General features: G+C 24.6%; 5 protein-coding genes across 7 annotated transcripts; 3 read left to right on the top strand and 2 right to left on the bottom strand.

The window, feature by feature from the left end:
- Positions 1-15: 15 nt before the first annotated feature.
- LOC122852773 (F-box/LRR-repeat protein 14-like) lies at positions 16-2,558 on the bottom strand. 2 transcript variants are annotated; one of them, XM_044152764.1, is made up of 4 exons: positions 2,336-2,558; positions 1,434-2,259; positions 925-1,367; positions 200-841 (listed from the first exon to the last, which is right to left on the bottom strand). In XM_044152764.1, the coding sequence occupies exons 2-4, from the start codon at positions 1,582-1,584 to the stop codon at positions 200-202; spliced, it is 1,236 nt and encodes a 411-aa protein (XP_044008699.1). In that variant the 5' UTR covers positions 1,585-2,259; positions 2,336-2,558. The 2 variants fall into 2 exon arrangements, with proteins under 2 accessions (XP_044008700.1, XP_044008699.1); XM_044152765.1 differs by lacking the exon at positions 2,336-2,558 and having other exon boundaries at positions 16-841; positions 1,434-1,849.
- Positions 2,559-2,672: 114 nt separating this feature from the next.
- LOC122852776 (zinc finger protein Xfin-like) lies at positions 2,673-7,068 on the top strand. The gene is made up of 2 exons (XM_044152766.1): positions 2,673-2,757; positions 2,857-7,068. The coding sequence occupies exon 2, from the start codon at positions 3,103-3,105 to the stop codon at positions 7,033-7,035; it is 3,933 nt and encodes a 1,310-aa protein (XP_044008701.1). The 5' UTR covers positions 2,673-2,757; positions 2,857-3,102; the 3' UTR covers positions 7,036-7,068.
- A 773-nt stretch (positions 7,069-7,841) lies between these two features.
- Positions 7,842-9,858, top strand: LOC122852795 (rac GTPase-activating protein 1-like). The gene is made up of 3 exons (XM_044152805.1): positions 7,842-8,160; positions 8,235-8,380; positions 8,460-9,858. Exons 1-3 carry the CDS (start codon positions 7,885-7,887, stop codon positions 9,793-9,795), a joined length of 1,758 nt encoding a protein of 585 aa, XP_044008740.1. The 5' UTR covers positions 7,842-7,884; the 3' UTR covers positions 9,796-9,858.
- A 427-nt stretch (positions 9,859-10,285) lies between these two features.
- On the top strand, positions 10,286-12,143 carry LOC122852818. Its single transcript, XM_044152891.1, has 4 exons — positions 10,286-10,753; positions 10,846-11,259; positions 11,327-11,435; positions 11,503-12,143. The coding sequence occupies exons 1-4, from the start codon at positions 10,574-10,576 to the stop codon at positions 11,913-11,915; spliced, it is 1,116 nt and encodes a 371-aa protein (XP_044008826.1). The 5' UTR covers positions 10,286-10,573; the 3' UTR covers positions 11,916-12,143.
- A 951-nt stretch (positions 12,144-13,094) lies between these two features.
- On the bottom strand, positions 13,095-22,959 carry LOC122852777 (neither inactivation nor afterpotential protein C). 2 transcript variants are annotated; one of them, XM_044152769.1, is made up of 20 exons: positions 22,661-22,959; positions 21,293-21,877; positions 21,041-21,225; positions 19,395-19,499; positions 18,588-18,976; positions 18,418-18,508; positions 18,257-18,352; positions 18,001-18,186; positions 17,747-17,935; positions 17,479-17,678; positions 17,053-17,393; positions 16,776-16,986; positions 16,557-16,698; positions 16,025-16,495; positions 15,151-15,942; positions 14,563-15,084; positions 14,072-14,223; positions 13,915-14,005; positions 13,756-13,837; positions 13,095-13,694 (listed from the first exon to the last, which is right to left on the bottom strand). In XM_044152769.1, exons 2-20 carry the CDS (start codon positions 21,822-21,824, stop codon positions 13,609-13,611), a joined length of 4,863 nt encoding a protein of 1,620 aa, XP_044008704.1. In that variant the 5' UTR covers positions 21,825-21,877; positions 22,661-22,959; the 3' UTR covers positions 13,095-13,608. The 2 variants fall into 2 exon arrangements, with proteins under 2 accessions (XP_044008704.1, XP_044008702.1); XM_044152767.1 differs by having other exon boundaries at positions 13,095-13,837; positions 22,661-22,957.
- Between the last annotated feature and the right edge of the window lie 1,013 nt (positions 22,960-23,972).

A 23,972-nucleotide genomic window follows, 5' to 3' on the forward strand; every position in this document is an offset into this window, starting at 1 on the left:
AAAAATAAACAACCATTTAATTTATTATATAAATAAACATCATATTTAATCATTATAAATTAATTATTATTATTTACATAGATTATTTTTATAATTAAAAATATAAATAAACTTTAATTTTAATTAATGGTTGATGAGGTAGTTTTTTGTGACTGAGCTTATAATTAATTTGTATTTTTCATTTGGATAAATATATTATTTAATATTTTAAAATAAATAAATTAGGAGATATTTTATCTCCAATATTAATGAAGCTACTTGCAATATTTTCGTCAACAAAAATATTTAAATTAATATTATTTCCACGTTTTTTCATAACATCAGAAAGGCAATTTAAAGTTTCACTTGTAATACCAGTTTTAAATATATTTAAATACTCAAGATTTGGAGAATTATTAAGAATTTTTATGATACTTTTATCAGTAACATTTTGACAATAAATACATTCAAGTGATTTTAAATTTTGTAATTTAGTAATGATGGAATTATCAACTTTATCAACACCATTTAATAATATCTTTTCTAAATTTTCTAAATGTCCAAGTTGACTAAGACCAAAATTAGAAATATATCTACAATAACTTAGATCAATCTTTGTTAATTTTTTACAATTATTTTGGAGACTGATCATGAAATTGTCATCGATATTTTGGATAAAAGTTAAATTTATAATTTTTAAATTAGTAAGATTTTTTAGCCAAGTTTTTTTTCCCAATAAAGTTGATCCTTTGAGGTCTAGATGAGTGAGATTTTGACTCTGTGTCATGGCATTCATCAAATTGTTATCAAGTTCAAGGTTTTGTAGTTTCAAAGAACGAAGATTTGTGAATTTTAAAATTGTCTGTTAACAAAAAAACAAACAAAAAAACATTATAATTATAGTAAAATATTAAAATTAGAATATTAATATATTTTAATACTTGCCATTGCAATATTTGGTGCAACATGTAATCCATTTACTCTTGGTGATAACAAAATATGTTCAATTGTCTTTGGTAAATATTTTAAAATACCATTTGAATAAATCACATGACTGTCAACTTTATAATCATAAATTTCAATTGTTTTTAATTTATCCATTTTATCAAATGCTCCAAAAAAATTATTATCATTGTAATTATTTAAATGAAGTTTTAATTCAATAACATTATGACAATGTTCACGTATAGCTGACATAATTCTTGAATCATAATTCCAATTTAATGATAAACTTGTTAAATAAATACCACAACGTGTTAATAGCTTTTTTACTTGAAATTGTTTTGGATTATGTTTGAAATTATCACCAATAAATTTACTATCAAAAGAATTGTAAATTTTTATATCACACCAGGTATGTTTACTTGCATCTCTCCATGTTTTACAAACTAAAAAAAAAAAATTAATTAAATTTATATTTATGAGAAAAATTATTATCAATTATTATTAATTACCTTCTTCCATTCGTAATCGGTCTTCAATTGATAAATATGCAAAAATATACTTCAAACAATCATTATTAAGAACTGGGATAGAAATATTTTTTTTTAATTCGAAATTAATTGAAGTTTCGACAGATAATTTGCAAATTTTTTTCCTTGACATTGCTGATAATTTAATATTAAATAAAGAATTGAAATAATTTCGATAGATACAAGTGTGTTATTACGATGTTTCTCTGATGACTGTTGAGCTTTAACTGCAGCAGTTAGTTTTTGTTTTTTATGTACATATACCACATTGACTGCATGTTTACTCTTGAAATCACGAGTAAACATGTTTATTCCTGTTTTCGAATTTCCATGGTAACATATATTGATTTACACGACAAACGAGTGAGTCATCTATGACTAAACTTGGCTAGACAATATAATAATAACATTAAAAAGACTCAAATTTAATTTTATTGTTTTTTAATGTATATTCATTTTTTTTTTTGTTTTATTATAATTCATAGAATTTTTATATTCAAATGATTATAATGTTGTTAAAAATTAAAGAAAAAAATAAAACAGAATATTTGTATTTAAAATTTACTTTTTATTTTATTAATTATTATTTTTAAAAAACTGTATAAAATTATATACCTATATGAATATGTAACAATTAAAAATTAATCATTGAATAATTATTAATTTTTAGTAATATATATTATTAATAATAATAACTTAATATTTAATCCACAAACATGCCCTGATGATGAAAAAGAAGACAACTGTTGATCAATTTTGTGTCAAAAAGTTATCTGGTTTTTTATATTCTATATTTTTTTGTGTTCATCTATTCAAAATAATAAATATTTAAATTAATAAATAATAATAGTAATTTAGCAATTAAATTAGTATTTACATCATACCTTTTGTATATTTATTTGGGGTTAAAAAAAACATCTTGAAAATTGAAATCACAAATTTAATAATAAATTGGAATGTGTTGAGTCATGTTGAGCTTATGAAAACGTCATTTGGTATTAAAATCGATGATTAGATTTTTTTAATCTTCTGGGAACTTTTTTTAAAACAATAAAATAATTGTTGATAATATGAGTTCAATGAATGTTTACATAACTTAAATGTAAACAACAATGGCGGCTCTATTTTTGACCTAAAGGTGTGTTTTTACTGAGCGACACTGATCAGCGACTTAAGTCGCAAATAAGATTCAATGAAAATCATCGTAACAAAGTAATGTGTGTATTTTTTTTTTTTTTTTCTATATCAATAATGTCGGCCCCATGGTATATGTAATAAATATTTTAAATATAATAAATAAACAAATGTAAATTACTAGCATCTATAAAATAATTAGAGAATAATTTTTTATTATTTAGTATATTAACAATTAAATAATATCTGTGTTTTTTTTTTCTTTTTACAGTTGAAGAAATGTGAAGAGTTATAATTGCCAAGGTGAAATAAAAAAAAAAAAAAAATAGGCAATTGAGCATCATTTTTGTTGAAAGGTTTGCGTAATAAATATAGCTAATCATATGAATGATATTGATAGATATAAAATAAATGTTGTGCAAAGTGTGAACTAGCTTTATCTAAAGTTATGATTAGAGCTTGTATTTGAAATAATAATAATTGAGCTAGTTTTACTAACGGAGATCAAATAAAAAACATGGACGCCGTTAGTATTGACACAAATGAACCGTCACAAACTGCTGATGATGAGCCTGTTGATCAACATGATGATATATGTCGTATATGTTTAACAACAAGTGTTGTAATGAGAAATTTATTTATTGAAGATGATGTTGTATCATTATCAACAAAATTAATGGCTTGTACAAATATTAAAATGATACCAGATGATGGTTTACCAACTCAATTATGTTGTGATTGTGCTGATAAACTTGAAACAGCATATGAATTAAAATTGCAAGCAGAACATGCTGATAATACTTTGAGAGGTAAACTTGACAAATGGTCAGTTAAAGATGAATTTTTTTTTAATGAAGTTGAAGTACATCTTGATAATGAAAGATCTGTTGATAAAAATTATGAAAATAATAAAAAACAACAAGAACAACAACAACAACATCAACAAATTGATTGTCATGATAAAAATAATTTAATGGAAGTACAAGAAGATCTTGGTAATGATCATGATCATCATGATGATTGTAGTAATACATGTAAAACCGAAAATTATAATGTTCCTGAGAGTATAACAATTGGTGAACATAATTATATGGTACAACAAGATTACTCATTGACAAATGAAGAACAAGATAAAATTTTAGAACAAGATAGTAATCATGATACAACAGATTATACAGTTATTATTAATGAAAATGTTATGGATCATCAAAATGAAATGATTGATGATGAAAAAAATGCAAAAAATCCTTTACAATTAAATAATTCTGGTTCTGATAATAATGAAACAAATTATTTTGAAAATTTAAGTTTAAGTTGTAGATTAAAACAAGCAAATATTGATAAAAAAAAAGATATCAATAAAATATTTTTCATGTGTTTTATTTGTGATAAACAATTTACATCGAAAAATAGTATAAAAGAACATATGAATTCACATGATGAAATTCGTAATAAATTACCAGAAAAAATTATAAAATCACCATTACAGCCATCATCACAACCATTAAAATCTACATCATCTGGTAAAAAATTAAATAAATGTCCATATTGTGGTAAAGAATATTTATATGTTATATCATTTAAAAAACATTTAAAACAACATGAAAATTCTGATGATGTTATTGGACAAACAAGTATTTCACAATTATCAAATGATCAGGAGATTAATTTTAATTCTGATAATGATTTTGATAATACTGATGGTACATTTGAAGTTATAACTGATGATAGAGATGACAATGACGATGATGATGATGATAATGATGATAATAATTGTACATACACTGGTACATTAGAAGCAAATCAAGTTAATGCTGAAGAAGAAAAGTCAACAAATATTATAACAACAACTGATCAAGCTACTTGTTCAACAAATGACAATTTAAATAAACATATCATTCTTAATGAAACACAATTAAATATAAAAATGCATACTTCAGATAATGATTCTGATTTGTTGAAAAATTCAACACAATTCAATATCGATAATAATGAATTTATTGAAGATAATTTACAAAAAGAATTAAATAAAAATAATGAAGGACAATTGGAAAATTTATTAACAACAAATGATAATAGCCATGATGATGGTGATGATGATGATAATGGTGATAATATAAATAAAAAAATAAATAAACAAGAGACAATCATTGAATCACGTTTACCAAAAATAAAATATAGATGTAAAATATGTTTACAAGAATTTCATAAAAAAGATGAATTAAGTAGTCATGCAAATGAACATGCTGCATTAAAAAATATATATAAATGTACAGAATGTAATAAAAATTTTGGTAATGAATTGACATTGAGAAATCATTTAATAGCAACAAATCATCGTACAATAATACAAGGTAGTGAATATGATCCAAATAAAAGAATAAAAAGAGTTGCTGCAAAAGCAGCACAAAAAATAATTGATAAAATAAAAATAGAAAATGATGATGATGATATTGATTATAATGATAAAAAACCAATAATAACAACAACAACAACAACAGCAACAACAAATTTATGTTCATCTGAAAAATTATTACTTGCAATAAAAAATAAAACATATAATTTTGGTAATAATAAAAGAGATATTGAATGTGAAAGTTGTGGTAAAAAATGTAGTTCAAAACAATATTTAATAAAACACATGGAACATCATGTTAGAGAAGAAAAATTAATGCAACAAGATGATGATAATAAAAAAGTTAAAAAAATAATTGATACAAATACAAAAGAACAAATTTCTAAAAAAACAAATTGGAATACATTTAATATGCAAAATGATTTAATGAATACAGATGATGATGAAGATGATGATGATGATGAATTTGATAATTGTATGAATTGGCCAATGGATAATCATGAATGTCCAACATGTAAAAAACGTTATAGTACTAAAAAATCATTATTACGTCATCAATTATTACATGATGATCCAAATTATGAATGTGACATATGTAATGTAAAATTTTATAGAAAAGATAAATTAAAAGCACATTATGATAAATGTTCAGAAAAAAATCCAGATCAAGTTAGAAAATGTAATATATGTGGTGATATATTTGAAAATAATGAAATTCTACGTGAACACAGATCAAAACATGTTGATGAAGGTATATTAACTGAAGAAGATTTACGTGAATTAGAACCAACATCAGATGATAAAACAAATAATGAAAAAATACCAAGAAAAAGACGTACAGATATTGTTGGTTTAGAATGTACTGAATGTAATAAACAATATACATCAAGAAAAGGTTTATTACGTCATATACAAGTACATGAAGGTAAAAAATATTTGTGTGATATATGTCCTAAAAAATTTTATCGTCGTGAACATTTAAAAATTCATGTTGCAAAACATAATATGATTAAACCATATAAATGTTCACGTTGTTCAAAACGTTTTATTAAAGAAGAACAATTATCACAACATTTAACAAAACATGAAAGAACAGTTAAAAATAAAATTAAAGATACTGATAGTAATTCAAAAAGATTTTTATGTGAAATATGTTCAAAAAGTTTTACACAATCAACAACACTTGTTGCACATTTACGTGCACATAATGGTATTAAACCATTTGTATGTGAAGTATGTGCACGTCCATTTACAACAAATGCATATTTAAAAATGCATATGAGAACTCATACAAATGAAAGACCATATACATGTGAATATTGTTCACGTGCATTTGCAAGAGCAGATACACTTGCTAATCATTTAACATCACATACTGGTGAGGCTAAATATTTATGTAAATATTGTCCAAAAAAATTTAGACGTTTAAAATCATTAAAAGAACATGTATTTATACATACTGGACAACGACCATATGCATGTCCAACATGTGATAGAAGATTTAATAATAATGGAAGTAGATATGCACATAGTAAAAGATGTAAACAAAATTTAATGCAAAGTGTTGCTGCTGCACAAGAACCAAATCAAACAAATATTATTGAAATTCAAACACTTGAATTACCACAACAACACCAACAACAACTGCAACAACACCAACAAGATCAACAAGATCAACAAGATCAACAAAATCATCATCATCAACAACATCATCATCAACAACTATTACAACAACAACAACAACAACAAGAACAACATCAACAACAGCTTGATGATAATGGTGATGATATGCAGCTTCATAATAATTCACTTCAACAACAAACACAACAAATACAAGTACAAATACAACAAGAACCACATCCAACACATATACATTGTGCAGTTAATAATACAATGCAAGTTGTACAAAATAAAGGCCTTAAAACAATAACACTAAGGCCTGATTTAGTTACATCACATCAATTAATACAACAAGATAATAATATTTCACTTCCATATTTACCACTTACTATATTACCACTTACTGTTGCACTTACTGATGATGATGAAGTTATTCTACCAGAAGGTGCAAAATTATTTACAACAACGCAGTAATTAATTATCAATAATATTATTATTATAAATAATAAATATGTTAAATTAAACATTTTATATGAAATTTTATGTACTATTATTATATGATAGATAAGTACAACGATATTATTTTCATGGACAATTGCTTGATGAATTTTTTATATATTATTATCTTAAAATGCAGGGAAATGTAGTTTATTTAAAAATACATTTTATTATTATTAACCATAATAATCATTGATTTAGCAAGTAAAATCGTGTAGACAGTTTATTATGTAATCTATAATTAGTTTTGTCTTTTAATTGATTTTTTTTTTTTTTTTTTCTTTTGTCTTTATTACGATTAATTTTAAATTAATATTATTTCTTATTTTTATTGTAAATATTGTTATACATATTTAGTGAATAAATAGAAAACTTTGAAATACGTATTTTTTTTTAAATATTTTTTTTATTTTTAATAATAAAATAGTAGTTTTTAAGAAATAATTTATTAAAATTGTTTAAAATTTCATAGACTTGGGTGGGGTAAGTATTTTTATAAAAATAATATTTGTATTTTGAATTTATGATTCATCAATTTATTTTTCAAATATAGATAAAATTAATATTTACATTTTGAATTATTATTTTAAAGCAACTCAGAGAGAAAATAAATAAATAAATAAATAACAATATTGTATTTTGAAACTGTAAATGTAAACAAAATTTACATTATAATTAAAATTATCGTCGTGTTATAGAGGCAGTATTTTTATTGACACAGTAAACAATTTTAATTGACAATATATTAATTAAAAATATAATTAAAAATAAATAAGATAGATTGAAATATTTTGTGTGTAATTTTAGTGTTAAAAACAATTCAATATGTCAATCATTGCAACGTTTGATGAACTTGTTCAATGTACAAATGCTCTTGTTGATAATTCTTGTGAAACTGAATTTTTAAAATTTGTAAAAAGCCAAGAAATAGTAAGAGAAAAATGGCTTGCAGCTGTTGTTGAATGTGAACAATTGCAAAAAGCATTGGAAAAATCTAAAAATGAAACAATTGATTTGGAAAGAAAATTATTTCATGCACGTCGTCTTGTTGATGATGAAAAAAAAAAACGACGTATTGTTGAAGTACAAAAAAAGGTTCTTGTAAGTATTAAAAAATTTTTTTCTAAAATAAATATAAATTGTTTAATATATTTGTTTTGTTTTATTTTTTTAAGAAAAGTAAAATTGTCATGGCACATGAATTGTTGTATGCCAAGAGTGGAAAAAATATAACTGATGAAACACGTGAAAAATTTCAATTTTTAAACACCGAAATCAATGGAATTCATGATACAATTGAAATTGAAATTTCCAAAGAAAGGTAAACAATATATGCTTTTGTTAAATATAAAATTTAATAGATATTATAAATCAGATGGAAAAATTATTTATTTTTACAGATTGAGCCTGATAAATGAACTCGAGAATAGCACTTCATCATTGTTAAGTAATTCAAGTTGCTATTTAAAATCTGATGATGATTTAGATGCAAGTTTATCATTCAATCAGAGTTATAAAAAACGTGAATGGAAAGAGCACATTCCAAGTGATAATAATTCTATGAAAAAACGTAAATTATCAGCTTCAAATAATACTGAAAGTACAGTTGTTAAAACACATGTTGAAGGACCAAAAAAAGAAACAAACAAATCAGTTGATGATGTGGTATCACTTGAAGATAAAGGTCAGCATATTGAATCATCATCATGTGGATCTGAAAATGATAAAAATGATAATGATGATGTTAATTTATTGTCAACAGAATCAAAGTTAGATCCATCTTGTCATGCATTAAAACCAAAATTTATGAGAGGACATAATTTTAAAACAGTTATATCAACTGAAATATGTATACCATGTGGAAAAAAAGTACAATTTTTAAAAGGAGCTGTTAAATGTAATGATTGTAAAACTGTTGCACATGCAGAGTGTAAAAATATTGTTGCATTACCATGTGTACCAGTTGGTAATGCAATATCATTACGTGGTGCAAATGGTACAATTGCTGATTATACACCATTAATTACACCAATGATACCATCACTTGTTGTTCATTGTATTAATGAAATTGAATTACGTGGAATGAATGAAAAAGATTTATACAATGATAATAACAAAACTGTCATGACAGATGTTAAACGTTTAAAAAAACAATTTTTAAAATGCAAAGGTGTACCTGATTTATCAAAAATTAATGTTACAATATTATCATCAACTGTTAGAGAATTTTTTAAATCACTTCGTGAACCATTAATAACAATTTGTTTTGCTATTGATTTCGTACGTGCTAGTGAAATGACAAATAAAAAAAATTCAATTGCTGCATTTTATTATGCAATATCTGAAATGCCACAACCAAATCGTGATACACTTGCATTTTTAATATTACATTTACAACGAGTATTGATAAATCAATATAATAAATTAACAAAGCATAAAATTGCTGAATTATTTGGACCAATATTAATTGGATATAGTAAAATAAAACAATCAACATTAACATCAAAAATGAATGAAACTAAAACAAAGATATTAATTATTGAACATTTATTAAATATACCATCTGACTATTGGGCACAGTATGTTCAATCAAATGACAATGATGATGATAATGATATTAAAAAAAATAATGAAATAACATATTCAACTGAGTCATTATTTAAACGTACATTATCAAAGACTTTTTTAAATCCATCATCACGTAAAAATAATTATACATTTATTAAAAAAAGTTAAAACTAAATTTACGTGGTTATTGTTGGATAATTTTTTAATAATAATTAAATTGATAATAAATTTTAGCAATACCAAATATTTTTTTTTCTTTATGCTTGTATTTTTCATAATTTAATAGTAAAGTCATTCAGACTATTTAGCTGGTACCTTCATTTTATGATTAAAGAATAATTTTTATTTGTTAATTAAACACTGCTTTTTATTAAATAATAAATGAACAATAATGTTATTAATTATATTTAATTGTATTGTAATTTTTGGAGTATGTGTAACTATATTTTTTCAGGGCATTTCATCATCATCATCTTATGGTCAACCATGAAGAAGTCCCACTGTACTTCATGATGATTCCATCAAGATCAAAAGATTCTAATCAATTCTAAGTACATTTAAATTCATGTTTAGTTTTGTTGAATAATAATAATAATAATATTCTCTGGTGTTAAATAAGAGAACTGATAAGATTATTATTGTTATCATACGCCATATTGTCCCCCACTGATGTGACACAACAGATCCAACAGAACCAACAAACATACTGACAAGTAAATTAAATGGATATTATAAAAATATTGTATTGACATTAATAAAAGTTATAGTTAATATATCCGGCAATAAAAACAATTTATTGGTTGTAAAATAAATATAATGTATAAACGTCAAATGTTGACAATGAAGTTGTTGTAATAAAAAATTAATACTCAATAATAAAAGCATAACTAGTTTAGTGTTGTTTATTTTTTAAATGGATTAATTGGACATTGATAATTAATCAATCATGTCTGGACAAATATGTTTAAAGTGGAATAGTTTTTTAAATAATATACAAACAAGTTTTGAAAGTCTTTGGGAAGATGATGGTTTAGTTGATGTTACACTTGCTAGTGATGGACAATGTTTAACAGCACATAAAGTTATTTTATCAGCAAGTAGTCCATTTTTTAAAAAAGTATTTCAGGTAATTTTATTATTAATATATATAATATACTTTGTTGTTTTATTTATTATTATAATTTTGAATTAAAATATATTGATTGTTTTTAATTTTAGACAAATCCTTGTCAACATCCAGTAATAATACTTCAAGATGTACATTTTACTGAATTGGAAGCATTATTGTCATTTATATACAAAGGTGAAGTTAATATTGAACAAAAAAATTTACAAGCATTATTAAAAGCTGCTGAAACATTACAAATACGTGGTTTATCAAATGATGATATGATTAATCAAAATTCATATACACAATTTGATGAATGTAATAATCAATCAAGTGAACAATCATCATCACAAATAATTGATGAAATACCAAAGAAAAAAAAGCTTAAAATAAATGATAATAATAAAAAACATGATAAAAATAAAAAAAGAATTTCTCGTGAATCAACTAGTAGTGATAAATCAGACAGAGATGATGAATTTACAAATAATTTAAATACTGTTTATCGAAAGCTGGATATGAAGGTTAATATTTATTTATTTTCCTTTAGTTTTATAGAGCTATACTATAATTTTTTGTATTATTTATTAGATGGAACCAATTGAAGTTTTGATGACTGACCTCAATAAAGAAGTTGTTGATGGAGAAGTTGATGAAGAAAATGAAAGAATTGAAATTGGACAATCTGATAGTGACCAAGGTATGTAGAAAATTTGATTGCTTGATAATTAACAATAAATTAAAATGATAAATAATATTTATTTTAGGAGAAGCAAGAGGTACTGATGATATTTCAATTGATTTTAATGAAACAACTCATGATAAACCAGTACTTTATCCATATCAACAATTGCCATATGCTGATTTATTACCAACTCCAGCTGTTATTTCAACATGGGCATCATCAAGACCAATGGATCATCTTGCTTGTGATATTATGAAGCTATTATTTACACCTGAAGAACGTATATTATGTAATGTCAATGGAAAAATGGGAAAACAACAATTTAACAGTAACAAAATACAATTAATTAGAGAAGTTTTAATTCAATTTAGTGGTATATCACCAAATAGTACTGAATGGGATGAAGCATGGAAAAATTGTGTTACTAAAATTGATACTAGTAATCGTGGATTAAAAAGATATTTATTTCAAAGAAGATCTGTTTATACACAATGACAAGCAAGACAACGGTCAAGTGTCAAAAAAAATAGTTGTCACTGGCTTTAAATAATTTTTTATTTTATTGTTATTTTTTTTTTTGTTTTGTTTATTTAATGATACTTGAATATAGTATTTATTTTTGTTATATATTGTCATTATTTTTCATGGTGGCTTAGTTAATTTCCAAAAAATAAAATAGATTTATTTAAATAAATACTAGTGAGGCTATATTACACATGGATATTATTTAATATTATTAGGCACGTTAAGTATTTATGGTATTTAAATAATTAAGCTTTATAAATTAATATAGAAATATATATTCCAAAGGCTTTTAAAAAGTTTAATTAATTATGTATACAACAATTAAATTATAATATTAATTATAAATATATAAATATCACAAAAATACCTATAAAAATTTGTATTTATTTTCTTTTTTATAAATAACTTGAATTTTAATTGTTTATTCAAGTTAATTTATGTATTGATTTTTTAAACATTGGCACAATTGCAATTTCTAATTATATATATTTAAAAATTGCGCGCGTAAGTAGCCATCTTCTTTAAATGGCGTTATGTAAGTTCGTATTTACGTCACAAGATGGCACAAGGTACCGGGCCTTGGGGAGAAAAAAAAATACGCGGAATTGTATTGTTCGTGTAATCATCGCTTTTGTCGGTCGTGTGTGTGTTTTTCAGTGTGTTTTTTTAGCTGTGAAAAGAGTGAAAATAAAAAGAAGAAAACAACAGGTATCCTCTAATTGATTCACGATGACAACCTGTATCGATGTCAACAATTGGCAGTACTTTGATTCTTCTATTACGTGAGTAATTCTTTTTATTTTTTATTTCAATATTACGTCATTTTTTTTTTGGAGCAACTTCGAGCGGGCTCTTATAATTTGCGAAAAAAATCCTTTTTGCTCCGAGCGTATTTGTTTTTTTTTTTTTCTAATTTGCTCCCGATTGACAACAAAAACAAATGATCCATTTGTCAATTAGTTTTAGTGCCAGATTAATCGTTTATTTTTTGGATGAAAAATGCAATCTTAATCATCAAATTTATAGAGCAAAAAAAAATGGCGGTTACCCCTTTTTTTTTTTTTTTTTTTTTTTTTCAAATTTACAATTTTAAAATGGCTGTCAGGATGAAATATTTAGTACTAATTGCTAAAAAAATAAATCAAACAATTTTATTAATATTCATTTAGTTTATTGGTTATTTTATCAATAAATATTTTTAATTTTTAATTTTTAATTAGAAATTCATTGTAAACACCACAATAGGTCAATTTACAACTGAATTTTTTTTTTTTCATCAACACTGATAGATTATAATATATTATTTTCCATAAATTTTTTATATTTTTGTTTATTTATTTTTATTAATAATTAATGCAACAATTATTTTTTGCTATGAAGAAATTTATAATTTTGATAATATATTTATAACACAAGTATTTTCATAAACATAATTATTAAATTTGACATTATTTTTTTGATTGATGATAATTATTTTAAAAATATTTTTAAAATAATTATCATCAAAGATCGGCAATGTATCCCTTAACAGTAACTCCTGGTGCTAATTCAACCAATGACAATCCATCCGATGCAAGTAGTGTTGTTTTATTATCATCAAATCCATTGACATTGTCATGTTCCTTGTCATCATCATCTTGACGTCCATATTTTTCTGACATTCTTACCATTTCATTTGGACTCCACTCTGGTGATTCTTGTTGGCTGCTAGCTCGTTTATTTGCGATTGGCACAGGATCACCTCTGGGCCTGGAAGATATTTCGTGGTTACGATGATTTGTTGATGACGATTGTACAAACGATCTTGGACCTGTTGGCTTGTTGTCATAGCTCTCATAAATTGGTGTTCGCTTCATTGAATCACGATGATGTGGTGTTTTTCGCAGCATTGCCTTTATTTTATCATTATATTTTCTAATTAAATTATATATTTTATATTATTTTAATAATTTAATTAACAACATCAAACCTGAAAATTAAATGGTGGTTCATCATCTGTGTTATCGTAAACAGCATTACTTTCACGTGCCATTGTTTTTAATTCATTTATTGGATTAACACTGAAAGTAATTCCAATTTTATTGATTTGTATTGACAAATAAAATAATCATTATAATTTAATTTACCGATTAATATTTGTTGCATTTTGTTTTGATCTATCATCATATTGCCAATTATCATCTTCATTATATTGATTACGATTTTGATTCATTGGTACTGGTGGTGGTGGCATCTTTTTTCTCGAACGAATTGAATCATTACGACCGTGATTTATATTCTAAAATATTATCAATTAATCATCTAATTCATAATTTAATTATTTTTAATAATAATCGACAATTATATGAAACAGTAAATTTTTGAAAAATATATTCAAGTTAATTGATTTTTTTGAGACAGTGGTTCTTGTCCTTTTGTATCTCATTGATTTTTCAAGTCTAAAAATTATTTTAAAATCATTGTGAAAATCTAGAAAAAATTCTACATGATGTTAAATTTTTAACAATTTATAATTAGCATTTATTTGAATTATAGATAAATTGTTGGACTAAAAACCACTGCTCAAATAATATATAGCTATAGCTAGTTGATTTTTTTCGTCAAATGTTTAGCTTACTGAACGTGGAATATGAGAATTAACAGATGGCAGTAATACTCTATTTGTAGAAGAATTAATTTGTCCTTTTTGTGATGAATTATCTGGTGGTAATTGTATTGGTACATTTGGATCTCTTGTAAATGGTGTATATATTATACTTTCACCACGATTAAGTGGTGCTTTTGATGAACGATGTGGTGAATTAGATGTTTGTATTCCAATATCACGTCTATTTTTATTACGATTATTTCCAAATTCTGGTTTTCTATGTAATGGTGTATCCCAAGGTTCAATATCTTCATCAGATCCTGATGAATTATTTGAACCAGGTCGTCTTCTACCCTTTGACATTTCATTGATATATGTTGTTTTTGTTGAATTAAATTCACTTGCCAAATCAAATGGTAATTTATAAACAGTTCTTGGCATTTTATCAGCAAAATCAGATCTTTTTATTCTTGGATTTATATCATTAAAATTAACATGTTGTTCTTGTTGTTGATGAAGATTACCAACTAGTGCTTGATTAAATAAATGAACCTGATAGAAAAAAAAAAAATAAATTAAATAAAAATATATTAAATATCAAGATAGGATAGTATTTACTTGTTGTGAAAATTGAACCAAATCATGATAACGTGCTGATCGATAATTTAATAAAACTTGAAATATACTTTTTGATTTCCATTTGTATCCATAATGACTTATAAATTGTCGTGTTTCTTCATCAAATTCACCATGTATTTCTTTTCTAACTTTACGTCCTCTAAATGTACTTTGAATTTTAACTGCTGCTTGATCCTCTGACATTTCACGACTAGCTTTATTTTGATTATTTAAATTTGTATTTTTTTTAACTGTAATTTTTTTTTTTTTAGCTTCTTTATCAGCTTTTTTACGTGCTAATACAGCTCTAAGCATACTTTGAATTTTAATAATTTTACGTACATGTGTTTCATATAAACGTGATAAATATTCTTCATTATAATATTTTAAAAATACTTTTGTTTTACCAATCATCCAACCTTCCATTTTTAATCGAATTAATAATAAACGACAATTATCTTTTGTTGTATCAACATTTTCTTCATAATCAAATGCAAGACATTTGTATCTTCTTAAAAATTCTTGAAATGATATTCTATGTGAATAACCTTGTTGTCGTGCTTTTGATGTATCAAGTAATGCAAGTGCTCTTATTTGTTGTCTAACAACTTCTCTATAAAAACCACGTGGTGATCTATCTAAATCAGCACGTATACATCTAACAAAATGTGTACCACCACTACCAGCTGATAAATTTTTTAATATTTCAAGACTTGTTGATCTAAATGTTGATGCACATGTTCTCATTTTTCTTGTTTGTGAAAATTGTCCTTTTGATGGTGTATTGTAGCTCTGTAAATTTTTAAAAAATTTATTAATATTTTTTTTCTTTTTTTAAACAATCACATATATAAAAAAAATAAATTTTAATTACTCGTAATTTTGGAAGCTCTTGAGTAACCAACATTGGACCTCTTCGTATTTTTGTTACTGTTTTTTTTTGTAATACATTTAAATCATTATTTGAAATTGTTAAATTACCAGCTTTTGTTAATTGATTTGTAAATATTTGTTTGATATTTTCATCAATTGATTGTCTCATTGTATTTGTCATTTCTGGTGGTACAAAATCACGATTTTTTTCAATCATATCACTTGAATCATACATTATTTTACCCGTATAATGAGCAATTGTAAATTCATGATGTCCAGTTGATTTAATGTGTACAGTTTTAGCACGTTGTTTTATTTTTTCAAGTAAATAATCATCATTTTCAAATTCTTTTGATGCTAAGTCAAGCATTTGAAATAAACTATGATTTTTACCAATTAATTGATTTATTGCTTCACGATTATCATAGTAGTGTAATGTATGACCACGAATATCTTCTTCTTCAAGTTCTTGCTAAAAACAAACATATTTAATATATTTTTTTCTCCTCTTGTTTTTTTTTTTTAATACTCACTGTTTCCCAGGCAAAAATTTTTTGATTGTAATAACACTGTAATTGTTCATTCATTGTGTTGACAATTAATTGCTCCAATCTATTTACTGAAAAACACTCAAAGCCAAATAGATCCATAACATTTATCACAAATTTATCACCACTGAAATTTAAAATTCAATAAATAGTATGAAAAAAAAAAAAGAAAATATCTTTTTTTATTTTTAAATAATTACTTACAACAATGTTCTTGTCATTGAAATTTTCATATTTATATTGTTGATAATCCAATCAACAAGACGTTGATACAAAGTATTTGCCAATACATTTCTTGATTCTTTGGCTTCATTACATGTTTGTTTTCTACGAACTGCTGATCCATTTTTTATAAGACAGTAATTTGTCAAGCACCATAAAAATTTTTTTTTATCAACTCCCAAATGACTTGCAACTGTTCATCAACAAAAAAAAAATTTATTCAACTAATTTTAATTTTTAAAATTAAATATATACTTACCAGTATTAGCTATATCGTTATTTTGTATTTCAGCACCACCATTTGTATCTTCAGTGAATTTAATTTCACCAAGTAGTAATATTCCTGCCAATGTTTTCCAAATAAATTCTAAATGTTCATCCATTTCCATTAATTTAAGAGAATCATTAATTTCATCGTATTTTAATGAATTTCCTTGTGGATCATTTCTTATTTTAAATGATCTTTTATTGCCACTTGCTTTATCAGCAATTCTTAAATAACGTAAACGTCTACCAGGTGGTAAAGAATAATCATTTAATTTACCTCTTGCTTCAAGTCCATCATAAAGATAATAAAAAATATGAAAATTTGATTGATTTCTGTAAACCACATGACGAATAATATTGAATAAAATAAAATCAAGTAGTACAAATGATTAATAGTCAGACATTATAAATAACTTACTTGTCATATGTAGAAACTCTCCATTTTTCCAATTGATATAACCAAAATATTGCACCAGATGCTTTACCAGTTGATCCAAATGTTATTTGTGTTTGTAATACACATCTTGTTGAATTTGAATTTAATGGAGTTGATGCTTGTGTAAATGAATGAATCAAATCAATTGCTCTCATAACTCTTACACCAATGTCTTTCATACTCTGTTAATTTTATAAATAGCAATTATTATTAATTATTATTTTTTAATTTATTTATTAAAAATATATACCTTTCCAATGTACATTAAATGTCTAATTAAGTGCAAGACATTTGTTGTTTTTCCTGAATTTGTTTCACCAGCAAATAGTATACTTTGTGGCTCTTGATTATGAAGAACATCTTGATATGCACGATCAGCAACTGAATAAATATGAGGTGCATTTTCTGATCGACATTTGTAGTTGTATTTTTCATGATACTAATAACAAATAATACCAATTTATATTAATTTGTTTATTATTTTTATGTTAAATTTATAATTACCTCAAAACCATAAATATCTTGAATTTCATTTGGATTTAATATAACTAATATATCACCAATAAATGTTTGAAATTCACCACGACGTAGTCTATCATGTAGCTCATCAAGAATTGTATCTTCAGTTAATACTTCTAAACCTGCTAAATCTTCAGACAGCATAACTTCACCTGGCAATGATCTATCAGTCTGTAAATTTTTAATTTTACATATATATTTTTTTGTATATATTTTTATTTAATTTATTTTAGTTTATCACCTTGAGATAGCCATTTCGAACCATTGTTTCTGGTGGTCTTGTTACAGGTCCTTGTTCAATCATACTCAATACTAATCCTCGTATATCTTGAGTCATCTATAAATTAAAAAATTAAATAAAAAACCAGTAGAATTCTATAAAATAAATATTAAAATATTTACCTGATAATCATTTTCTGGAAGTTCACTTAAAAATGGATGTTCAATTATTTCTTGCATGGCTGGACGATTGTCTGGATTTTTTTCTAAACATCTAAAATAATTTTTTTTCATTATATAAAAATTATTATTTAAATATATATAGTATGTATATTGTATTTTTATAATCATACTCTGATATAAAATCATTAAAATTTTCCGACCAATTAATTGGTCTATGAAGATTTGGTGGTGGATTTCTAACAATTTGAAATAGCGTTCTTGTTGGATGTATATCTTGAAATGGTGCTTTAACATCAGCCATTTCAATGGCAGTTATACCAACAGACCATACATCTGATCTAGCAGTATAACCATCATGTTTATTACCAATACTTGTAACAACTTCTGGTGCCATCCAACATGGTGAACCAATACTTGTTTGACGTTTTCCCATATGACCTTTAGTCATTTTTGATAAACCAAAATCAAGTATTTTAACTTGACCTTGTTTTGTTAACATAATATTATTACCACGTACATCACGATGTATTATATTATTTTCATGAAGAAATATAAGTCCCTGAAATAATTTAATTAACAAAAATTAAATCATATAATTATTATTTATATGTTTAATTTTTTTTTTTTTTTTTCTTTTTGAATAATATAAATTATCTCTTTTGATTTTGAAATGTTAAATATGATATATTTTTTTTTAAATAACATAAATGTTTGAAAAAAAAAATATATATATATTTAAAAAGACAGTAATGTGAAATTGAGGTCAATGAGTATTTATTTCGCGTGTAATTTGCTGGTATTAAATGTCAAGCATTGCCTGATTTACCGCAAATAAATTGCTACTGTTATATGGAATATCGAACCAGTTACACACACACTCGTATACAATATTTCAAGGTTTTTTAAATTATTATTTATTTAATTTTATTAACATATATTATTTAAAAATAATAATGATAATTTATATATATATATACCTTTATTGTTTCTTTGAGAATATAGGCAATATGTTCTTCTCGTAATTTTTTTTCTGTCTTTGCAAGACTACGAACAAGATCCATGACTGTTCCACCATCAAAAAACTATAAATTTACAGAGAAAAATAAATAAAAAAAATTCTAATTGTAAAAACATTACACTGTGTTATAAATTAAAAAAACAACAATCATTTTAATAAGTTTATTTTTAAAAATAGATAAAATTAAAATTAAAATTTGAAAAAAAAAAAAAAAAATAGCTAGATGATGTAAAGTGTCGAGTGATGATGATTGAAATACCTACATAATTGCGGAAGTAATTTGTCTTGAAATTTATCAAGAAAATTAAAATTGAATTGTGGTCTGTTAATTATTCTTATATTTCAATTTTAAATGTTTTTGTTATTATTGCGGTTTTGTCTCTTGATTATACAAATATTTAATAATTCTCATGTATATAAATAATTTAAATAATCTAGAAAATTTTTCCGTGTACATTTAAAAAATAAAATAAGCTGGTGAAAAAAAAAAAAAAAAATTCATGATACTTGAGAAATAAAAATAAAGACATTTGTAGATTGTAAAAAATAGTATATACATAGAGTTTGTAATGTTTTTAAAGATTCAAAGGTATAAGTAAATATGAAATATATATACGTGAAAATAAAAATAAAAAAAAAATAATTATGTTTATATTGTGAGTTGAGCTTGAGTATCGAGAAGAACTTAGACTGGGTATATATAAGAGGATGCATAACGACAATGTGGCTGAGATTTATCGTCAACTATATATCACATTGTACATTTATGATCCCATATAGTCGTGAGTCTTGATAGCGAATGTATATCCTCAACTTTCCTCTCTCTTTCACTTTTTTTTTTTTTTTTTTCATTGTAAATTTTATTTTTTATTTCTTATTTAAACTCTTTGCATCCATTGCTAAGATGAGACCATGATTTTATAAAATGTGTGCGCACCTTGCATAGTTTAACCAAGTTATTACTTGCATTGCGTATATATTAAGAAAAACTAAAAATAACTCGTGATGACTCATTGAGTGTATATTATTTTTAAAACAAAAATTTAACTTAATATAATTTTAATATTGAAACAAAAAAAAAAATATTTATAAAATATCCTAAATCAAGGTATTAACACAGGGTTGAAACGCCCGTTGCTGTGAAATAACCGTTCGTTACCGTCTCGTGATAAGTAATAATATTTTTGGAGCACACACCGATGGAGGTCTTTGGTCATAAATTACATAAGCGACATGGCAGGACCTCACCTGCGTATACGAACGAGTTTAATGATTGTTTAATAGCCAAGTGTATCGTAAATTATCCATGTATTCGAGCATCTCAAATGCTTGAAATTGCCTCCGGGTTATGAGGGAGATATGAATGTTGCTATCAAGTATTTAATGCAATATAAAAAAAAGACAAAGAAATAATATAACTAATTTAGTAATGCACAATGAAACATGTATGTTATATGTTTGCATATATATACCAAATAGATATCGGTTTATCAAAATTAAGAAGATGAAAAAAAATACGGAAATAATTAGTAAGACAACAACAACAACGAGTTGAATTTATTTATAGGAATAATAAAATTAATATTTTATTATTTTTTTTTTTACCTCCAAAACGAACCATATTTCATCATATTCGCCTTTTTTTAATGTTCTTTTACGATAAATTCCATAAAATTCAGGTAAATTTGGATGATGACCACCAAAATCACGATATACTTTGTATTCTTCAACAATTATTGGTTGATTATCAGGTGTTAAACTCTGTACTTTAACAGCAACTTTTTTATTATCTATAAAATTAAATTTAAATTAATATTACATATAAACAAAAAAAATTAAATTAAAAAAATGACGAACCAGCTTCAGTGTCAATTGCCAAATGTACAGTTCCACAAATTCCTCGACCAATGACTTCTTGAAATAAATAACGTTTTTCTGGATCACGAATACTGTCAAGTGATTGAAGTGGTCCTCTAGATGGTTTTCCACCTCTTGTGTCATCATTATTTCTTATGATATTTTTTTGTTTATTATGAGTATCAATTTTTTTTCGATTATTTAATTCATGTTGACGATTATGTTTTTTAAAATCATCTTCATTTATATCATCGTGAAATTCAAAACTTTCACTTCTTGTTGGACTTACTACACGACTCTTATTTTGAGTTGGACTTACTCCACGATGATTATTTTGAGGTGGACTTACTCCACGACGATTATTTTGAGGTGGACTTACTCCACGACGATTATTTTGAGTTGGACTCACTCCACGACGAGGTGGACTTGATCCTCTATAACTTGAAGATGGACTAACACCACGACTACGTTTGCCCCGTTGACGTCGACTATTTTCTTCATCATAGTCAGGGCTATGAGCTCGTGAACTCATTGTTTATAATTTTTTAACTATCTTCAATTTCGATAAAATAAATCATCAATAATCTAGAAAGAAAAAAAAAGAAAGTTATTTTTAATGATTTTTTTTTTTTGTTATTTATGACTCATTGATTTTCATTAAACTATCACGAGGTCATTGAGGCTTTCATAGTCTATAATCGGATTATTATTTGACCTCCATGCATCAGTAAGACGACAAATAATCGCATCACTTGAAAAAAAAAAAGAATAATGATAAATAAAATACAATTTTAAATTAACATTTACTCTAAAATATTGAAATAAAAATTTGATTGTTTAAACTTTACAAAAAAAAAATATATATATATAACAATTAATTAAATACATATATGATTTAAAATTTTTACAATACATTGAAGAGTTTATGTCACATTTAGACAAGTAGAAAGAATCTTCTTCTTCTTCTTCTTCTACCTTTTATATATATAAAAAAAATTTAACACTGCTATATGTTGACTGTCGAGAGAGGATGGAATCATATAGATAAGGTCCTAGTCACGTGCTATGTGTATGTTTTACACCCTCTTACCCTTTCCCCTTTATCAAGACTTGAGGACTCTTGGAATCACCTTTAAATTATCTTTTTATTTTTTATCTTTTGCTTATTCCTGTCAAGTATTATTTTATTTTTATATTTAAACTTGACACACCATATCGAGGTGATGGATTCTTATCAGCTTGTAAATGATGTTCTATACTAAAACTGATGATCAAAAAGGTGATGGTGTCAAATACATGAATTGATAGTATATAATTAAATTTAAAATTAATAATAATTAAATATGAAAGAAAATTAATGAAAATTACCTTAAATTTGAATTTTAATTATAGATAATAATTTTTAACCCTTTTCTTTTTTTGTAATTTTAAAAACACACCTCACTTATTTAAACCCTCAAACACACAGGGTGGTTCGTTGATATCACATCCACATCATCAACTATACTGACTGATAGAAAAAAAAAATATACAAGTACATACAAATTGGTAAATAGTGGGAGAATATGAGTTGTAGCTTTGGCTTCGTTGATCCAATAAGTTCGACTTAATTAACTGTTGGGCTAACTTCCAAGCTTGTTAGCCCATTGATCTCAATTTTTCCTTGATAAAGTTTTAACTTGTATCTACATTCTTAATATTATTTAAATAAAAAATAAATATATGTTTACATAGTTTAAATAAAAAAAAATTAAAAACAATATTTAATAAATTATTACAACTGTTGCATTGTGCAAAAAATAAATTTGTTTTTACAATTTTTATTTTCAAGGCTTGAATTATTGTTGCGTTGATGTTGTTGATGTTGGGGGATTTTTTTTTTCTTTTAAATTGTAACAGACACTTTGTATCATATACTATAACGCTTCGCGCTGCTAAGCGAGTGTCGCGTCAAAGAAATACCGCCTTGACTTGTTTTCTTTGCTTGCTTTAAAGTTGATTCATTTCCCGTTGAGTTTATTTTCTCTGTATTCTTGTCTTCAGTGTGCAAAACATTTGTGCCACATAGTCCAATGACTACTTTTCTCTTAAAACTACATTATTTATTTAACCATTTTATTTTTTTTTTTATCTCATATACACATTTTTTTATTGTTGTTTTTAATTATCATCAGATATTATACTCAACAAATTTATTTTTCAATATCATCGCATTGTTTAGTTAGTATATACACCATGTTACTTTTTTATTATTATCATTTTTTTTTTCCTTTTCTTTTAATATAAATAAAATGAACATGCAGATAATTTTTTATACCACCTGCAGTTAGCCTAAATTTAAACAAAAAAAACAATTAATTTTTGATCACTCAATGATCGATAAATTCAATAATCAAAAAAATTATATACAAAAATAAATATATCAAGTATAAAAGAAACCTTATATACTATACAAACACAAACACACAATAAATACATATATATTTATTTTTAATTTTCCTTATTTACTTTGTATATTTATTTTATTTATTTTTTCATCTTTATAAATTGCAGTACGATTATCTAATAATACTGTGACAAAGGTTTCATTACAGTTTTTTTTTTTTTTTTTTAATTCCATGAAATTAATAATTATAATTGTAATTAAATAAAATAATAATAATATAAATTACTAACATTT

The sequence above is a fragment of the Aphidius gifuensis genome, linkage group LG3 (genome assembly GCF_014905175.1).
Source record: "Aphidius gifuensis isolate YNYX2018 linkage group LG3, ASM1490517v1, whole genome shotgun sequence".
In the NCBI taxonomy this organism is placed as follows: domain Eukaryota; kingdom Metazoa; phylum Arthropoda; class Insecta; order Hymenoptera; family Braconidae; genus Aphidius; species Aphidius gifuensis.

Coding starts and splice junctions, on each gene's coding strand:
- LOC122852773 (XM_044152765.1), bottom strand. CDS start 1,584: ATGTCAAGGAAAAAAATTTGCAAATTATCTGTCGAAACTTCAATTAAT. Junction 1,368..1,433: donor CCGATTACGAATGGAAGAAG/GTAATTAATAAT, acceptor TTTTTTTTTTAG/TTTGTAAAACATGGAGAGAT. Junction 842..924: donor TTGCACCAAATATTGCAATG/GCAAGTATTAAA, acceptor TTTTGTTAACAG/ACAATTTTAAAATTCACAAA.
- LOC122852776 (XM_044152766.1), top strand. CDS start 3,103: ATGGACGCCGTTAGTATTGACACAAATGAACCGTCACAAACTGCTGAT.
- LOC122852795 (XM_044152805.1), top strand. CDS start 7,885: ATGTCAATCATTGCAACGTTTGATGAACTTGTTCAATGTACAAATGCT. Junction 8,161..8,234: donor AAGTACAAAAAAAGGTTCTT/GTAAGTATTAAA, acceptor TATTTTTTTAAG/AAAAGTAAAATTGTCATGGC. Junction 8,381..8,459: donor ATTGAAATTTCCAAAGAAAG/GTAAACAATATA, acceptor TTATTTTTACAG/ATTGAGCCTGATAAATGAAC.
- LOC122852818 (XM_044152891.1), top strand. CDS start 10,574: ATGTCTGGACAAATATGTTTAAAGTGGAATAGTTTTTTAAATAATATA. Junction 10,754..10,845: donor TTTTTAAAAAAGTATTTCAG/GTAATTTTATTA, acceptor TTTTAATTTTAG/ACAAATCCTTGTCAACATCC. Junction 11,260..11,326: donor ATCGAAAGCTGGATATGAAG/GTTAATATTTAT, acceptor ATTATTTATTAG/ATGGAACCAATTGAAGTTTT.
- LOC122852777 (XM_044152767.1), bottom strand. CDS start 21,824: ATGAGTTCACGAGCTCATAGCCCTGACTATGATGAAGAAAATAGTCGA. Junction 21,226..21,292: donor GGCAATTGACACTGAAGCTG/GTTCGTCATTTT, acceptor TTAATTTTATAG/ATAATAAAAAAGTTGCTGTT. Junction 13,838..13,914: donor AACCACCATTTAATTTTCAG/GTTTGATGTTGT, acceptor GATAAAATAAAG/GCAATGCTGCGAAAAACACC.